This window comes from Habropoda laboriosa, unplaced genomic scaffold (genome assembly GCF_001263275.1).
Source record: "Habropoda laboriosa isolate 0110345459 unplaced genomic scaffold, ASM126327v1 scaffold97, whole genome shotgun sequence".
NCBI lineage: Eukaryota > Metazoa > Arthropoda > Insecta > Hymenoptera > Apidae > Habropoda > Habropoda laboriosa.
The window spans coordinates 1,384,159-1,390,579 of record NW_017100220.1 but is presented as its reverse complement, the minus strand read 5'-3'; the positions used below and the strand labels follow the sequence as shown (position 1 = coordinate 1,390,579).

The following is a 6,421-nucleotide window of genomic DNA, read 5'->3' as shown; positions in this document are numbered from 1 at the left end:
CTGCGAGTTTGAACTCTTAGGTGTGCAAAATTGGTACAGCAGGTATAACAGTCCCAAGTGTCGAAGTAGAAAGTAAAATATTCCACATCTTGTTCCTCAAAGTGTAAAATTTATTAAAAGATAAGCACAAAATTATGCCAAACAGGAACCTCAAATGCTTCGTCCTCGTGAAAGTAATTTATCATTACAGGTGCGATAAAAATGAAAATATAGAAAGCATCACTGACATAATTATTTTTAATCTCTATGAAGGAAAATTTATCGAATTTTCTTACGTTTAGAGATTGTAGGTTTATATGACAGAGTTCATAAATCTTTCTCTCTACAGCTCCTGTATCCTGTCATTTATTTATTATATTTCGTTACATCTGGTAAATTCCTCCCTTCTAGCGTGCACTAACTGGAGATTACAGATCTAACTTGCAAAGATACGTTTTATCCCTTGCCGATTATGGCATTACATGCAACAGGGGTAAGAAACAGTTAAGCAGTTAAACAATTGTTTCGACTGACAAGTACCACCGTGGAACATAGTTTTATAATTTTTAGATATGTTTAGTCGAGTAAAATTCTCCAATTATAAGATCTGATCAAGACGATTCCAGGTTATACGGTGTGGCAGTTAGACTTCAAGGATTACTTGAATCCAGTCTGACCTTTATCGTTTTATTAACCACGTCAGCTTAGGAATGCCCCATCATCTCAAGTAAAGCTTCGAGTCTCATAGAGATACGGATAGAAGCGCATACCTTCGGGGTCCTCCCAGATCAGCGATGTAGCTAGAAATTATGCAAACCGATCTGCTATACACAATCCTGAATCTGCTTGAATTTTGCCTTCTACACAGTTACTTCGATGAGTCAACGCAGATCTTTCACGTTTCCTTATCCTTCTCCGATCTTTTTTATGTTAACGAGTTAAAGAATGAACTCAACGAAGAAAAATTATTTGGAATAAACTTCCAACGAGGACTGACTAATTAAATAAGTAATATGAACGTAATTATTTTCGAAGTACTTAGAATTTAGAAATTTTCCAGCGGATGTTAAGCACAGATATCAGAAGCCTTTAAAACGCAGAATTTACTACTTTTTGCGTAATTGAAATTTTTCACGAAAATTTTATAAATTCCAGCAAGCAAAACGTACCTGGGTCCAACCGGTCAACCCTACATTAGTTATATGTTTGGAAAAAATTTGTATAAATTAGTCTTTGAATTTGATAGAAAGTAGCTTTTAACGTGATAGTGATACTATAATACTATGATTTATATACACTCTACACATACTATATGCAAAGGACTCTTTTTCATAGTATTATAAAGCAGTACAAGAGTGTTGTTGGTACTTGAGTAAATTTATGCATTATCAATACATTTTTTTCTTGAAAGCATTATTGTACTATTTTCCCTCTTAGAAGGCACAACTAAAGGTACAACTGTTTAAATTAATAAAAAAAATGATTTCTTTTTATTGTATTTCTTTCTGGTTTTCTCGTGACCACAAAATTTTATTAAAAAATTTCACGTTGCTAGGTGTATTAACATACTACCAACCGAACGAATTGCAATTGATTAAATGTCCAAGATTGTTGAAAAATTTTTAGAGAATGTTGTATTAGAAAAATGGATAATGTAAAATTGAACGATGATTCGTTAGATTCGCGAGTTAGACGCGAGAATGAAATATCATTCGTTGCGAATGATGCCGTAAAAAATGGTAGATCTACCCGATCGATCGGCGGTGTGTTAAAATATGGTAAGTTTATTCACAGCATTTCAACAATCCGTAGAGATCTCAACTCCTCGATCTTTTTCATATATTTTCATAATTTTACTTTCAATAAGGTGCAATAATTTTCTTCGTAATATTCGTGACAAACAGTTCTAAATATTACGTGTTAATTCAAATGCACGGTAAACGCAGAATAAAATATGTTCCCTTTTATGCGTTAAATAACTCCAACGTGTAGAATAAAATAATGCGCGGATGAAACTTCCGGGTGTGGTCTTGCTTGAAAAGCAATGGGATTGTACCAGCTACAGGGAATGAGAAGCGCGCAATGAATGCAAAAGCGTACCGCTTCGTTATTATTAATTTTCAATATCTTAAAATTAATAATAACGAAGCGGCGCGCTTGTGGACAATACGTATGCAAATCAGCAAGATAAAAGGTAATAGTTCGATATAAACGTACGTGCCACGGTAGAGAATGCATACATTATACAACATTACACATGGTACCTTCAATTTATTATTTGATCGGTGAATCTGTTCGATTAAAATTTCTTCGTCAATTACGAAGATTTATACGAGACATATACAGGGTCTCGAATAGTTTTTGAGAATTAAAAATCACTTCAACCACCTTTATTCCTTGTTACCGCGTGATTTATTTTGAATTTAACGAAAACACACATTTTGTGCAAGTAAGGATTCAAGAGCTATATTCGCAACCTGAAAAAGATCTGCTAGAAAGTAAGGCTACAATCTTTCACAGCCTGGAACGACCTTTTGCTACAACTTGAATCTTGAACCCGTTTTAGAGACCACCATGGAAATGAGGATACAAAGTGTAACATTTCATTTAACAAGATTTTTATACGAAGGAATAACTCATCGATGCTAACTCCTTACAACACACATCTGTGAAATATAAAGTTCGTCGAAATTACACGTATAATACCAATTTTCACCTAAAATATCTATATTATCCTACAGATTGCACATTATTTTATTAAACACAAAATCCCAGTTCATATTTTCTAGTATTACATGTATTCGTCATCATGTCACATTGTTAAAGAAAAGGGAACAGTTGCTCCGCAACATAGACCAAACGATCTTGAAAATTATACACCTACGTATCAAACTTCGAAAAAAAAAACAAAAAGATTTGTACATTTTGCGCATAAGCTACAATTAAAATTGCAAATTTTGCGAGCGACAAAGTAAATTTGGCTTTGCAAAACGAAATGTATCAATTCCACGCTACATGCTATGCACAATAACTTTGGCTGCATAATTACCAATGCATGTTTGAATAAACTCAATACGTGACAAATTAATTGCTACCGACCGACACTTGTTGCTGAAAGATCCGTGCAAGGTAACATTCGTTCTATCATGTAAGGTGTTTGACAACAGCTCTGAGGTGGGGCAAAATTGTGAGGGCGAGATGCTACGAGGAGAATGGTTAGAGGGAATGGGAAGGGAAAATCATCTCGAGCGTCTTCATATAAATTCCGGCAGTACTAGTACATGGTACTGCAGATTCAATTCTTGTACAAACCAACATCACACAAGATCCGTCATCATGCAGCACTTAGTGAGTGATTGCTGTACACGCGTATCAACATATCAGTGATAAATATTAAAGTGAAGATGAGATTTACCGTCGAATAGTATTTCAAAATCATAAACATTAATATACAAATCAGTTTCAGTTATATTGACTTGTTCTCATAACGTAATTAGCTCATGCAACCTTACTCGGTATTTTGTACCTTGGACGTTTAGTTAATCCTAATTCGTTTGTACTGTTTTACGAATTCTTCTTTGTACAATTTATTTCTTAACGAGAGTAGTTTGTTCTGTGCCAACGTGTGAAAGATACAAATTTTATCTGATGAGAAATATCGTCAACCCTTTTAGATATCTTCCACAGTTCTGAGATCGTTTCGATCTCAATTACACGTGAATATTGTACAGCACTTATGTCCAATCACAATCGCCTTTAACTCTGTTTTCTAAAAACAGTTTAAATAATTCCGTCTAAATTTCAAAAATACAGCCTGATAACGGATCGAATTATAGCGATGTAACATTTGTAGTGTTTGCAAACACTACGAGTCTACTTTTAACAAAGTAAAATATACAAGTAAAACCTACTATTCGCATAATAAAGTTCATAACATTCGTAATAGTTGTTTGGAACGTAAGGTTCAACGCTGAAATTACTAAAAACACGTCTGATTGCAGTTATTGGCGTTTGCTCTATTTGGCTACGCTGCGGGACAATACGGTGCTTTTCGTGGTTTTCCAAATCAAAATGCTTATCGACCAACGTCTAGGCCAAACTTCCCGCAACCGACGATACAACCACAATATACGCCTCAGTATAAGTATGTACTTCTATTTTTTCCAAGTTCTGTACTACCGTTATTCTATTTAATACATTTCCAAACGATGCATCGTTATTTCATAATCGACCAGATTGGTTAGTGAAAAATAAACAATCTTTTCGTAATAATAGAGAATAAAAACAGAATGTGCAACGTCGTATCGTAAAGTTACCTGCTGCAAGAGGAGTATAATATTCTTCTCTTAACTCGATCACTTAGTCTAAATTAATTGATCTAAAAATTTTTTTTAAATCAACAATACAATATGCCATCTTTCCAAAGTACCAAATGCACATATTTCATGTGAACGAAACATTACGAGAACCTCGATAGATACGAAAATTGTTAAAGTTTAAATACTGTTGAACAGTATTTAAATTTCTACGTGATAATTTACAGTAGTCCTGGGAGATTCGTAGCTATCCGTAGCCAGCAGAAAGATACGTACCCAGACGGATCCTATACGTTTAGCTACGATACGGAAAACGGAATTTCTGTTGCTGAAAGTGGACGTCCGCAAGGTACTGGACAAGGACAAAGCGAGGTAATAATCTTTTATTATAACGCGTAATTATGCCTAAAAAAATTCACATTCATGAATTAACCCTAGAGCGGTCTTCGTTTTGGCTGTACACCTGAGACTTTTGGGTGAAAAAGGGCCTAAGACCTTATGTGTAATAATTTTTGTTTTCAACGCGACATACGAACCTAGACAATAAACGTTTAAAGTAATGTTAAGGAACGTAAACTTGACAACAAAAATTACTAAAAATATAAAAAGGCGGTGGGTCAAAAAAGACCCGAAGACCGCTCTAGGGTTAACACAATATGCATAACTCTATAAATTATAATGTTCAATTTGGGAAAAATAACTTCGTGGAATATTAACATTATCGTTCTGCGTGCAGTAAAAATTCAATACGTTTCAGAAAAACATGCATATTTTAAACTGTCCATATTACATTCTGTGCGCACTAATTCAATACTAGTGCTTGAAAACTAAAATAAAACCTTGAATTTTTAATCTTTAATCCTGTTGGGGCGTTGCCGCTGATCACGATTTACCACTTATTCATAATAAAATAGTTCGTTCCTCTTCTTATGCAGGTACAATGTTCGAAAATGCTCGAAATAAGTACAAAATTCCGTCCTATATGTGTGCTGTAAGTAGAGCTAATTTTTATTTTCTGCATATCAATTTCTTAGGTTGTTCAAGGTAGATTTTCGTATTCTGCACCGGATGGAACCCCTATCACTGTAGAGTATACGGCCGACGAAAATGGTTTCCATCCTCAAGGTGCGCATTTACCGACTCCCCCTCCAATTCCAGAAGCCATTAGACGAGCTCTTGCTGCCAATCCACCTGGACCCGACGATTCAGATTATAGACAACCATACAACCCAAATCTTTACCGAAGATATTGAATAAAATTTTAACTGACTAATCTCATTTTAAAAACCTCCAAGCATGCATTCACTCTTTATTGCCTTGTAACTCAACGTAATTTGTACATATGTATATCGTGAGAAACAGAAATATCAATATTTACAACTATATAACAGTCACTATACGATACAAATTTCTCTACCTTTCCCAATTTTGTTTCTCTCCTTTTCTGTTTCCTTCTTTCCCTGTTAAACGTATTCGTTACAAATCATTATTACGTTACTATCACATATTCATTGTACTCTTCGAGTAATATCATTTATGCAATCTTCATAAGAGCTACGCGACCCTCATTATGACAGTTCCTGTCTAAAACACGTTAGAGTGCAGTTATCGCATAACCAGTGGAAGCAAGTGATCTTTCCGAAGCGATAATTTCTTCTCCGCAAATATTGCAGCTACAAATTCCTTAAATGCAATAAGGAAATGCAACGAAAGAGCTGCGTTTAGTAAAAAATGTTTATACGATGCAAATGAACAACTATTCCCAACTGTAGAATTCATAATTCTCGTTGCGGGTTTGGTTTTACGAGTGTGTTGTGGTGTGAAAGATGGCGTGAATGTCGTGTGCTTGTTTTGCATATTCTGGGAGTCGGTGTGGTCTGTGGTTGACATTCGTAAAGGCTCGAGTTTGGCGAAGCAGGGAGTGAGCCATAGACAATAGGAGAGTAAACTACAGAGCAGCGTGAGAGAAAAGACAAAGGGGACTCTGAGTAAGAGTGAGAAATCATAAGAGAGCGTTATTCAGTTAAACAATATTTCCACTAGTGTATTAACCCTTTGCACTCGAGGGCCCCGGAGCGGAGCCATTTAAAGCCATAGACAATAGGAGAGTAAACTACAGAGCAGCG

At 35.3% G+C, this 6,421-nt stretch overlaps 1 protein-coding gene across 1 annotated transcript; it reads left to right on the top strand.

Annotated features, from left to right (window-relative positions):
* Window positions 1-3,284: 3,284 nt before the first annotated feature.
* Window positions 3,285-5,548, top strand: LOC108571022 (endocuticle structural glycoprotein SgAbd-2-like). The gene is made up of 4 exons (XM_017932990.1): window positions 3,285-3,327; window positions 3,981-4,123; window positions 4,523-4,667; window positions 5,330-5,548. The coding sequence occupies exons 1-4, from the start codon at window positions 3,316-3,318 to the stop codon at window positions 5,546-5,548; spliced, it is 519 nt and encodes a 172-aa protein (XP_017788479.1). The 5' UTR covers window positions 3,285-3,315.
* The last annotated feature ends 873 nt before the right edge of the window (window positions 5,549-6,421 follow it).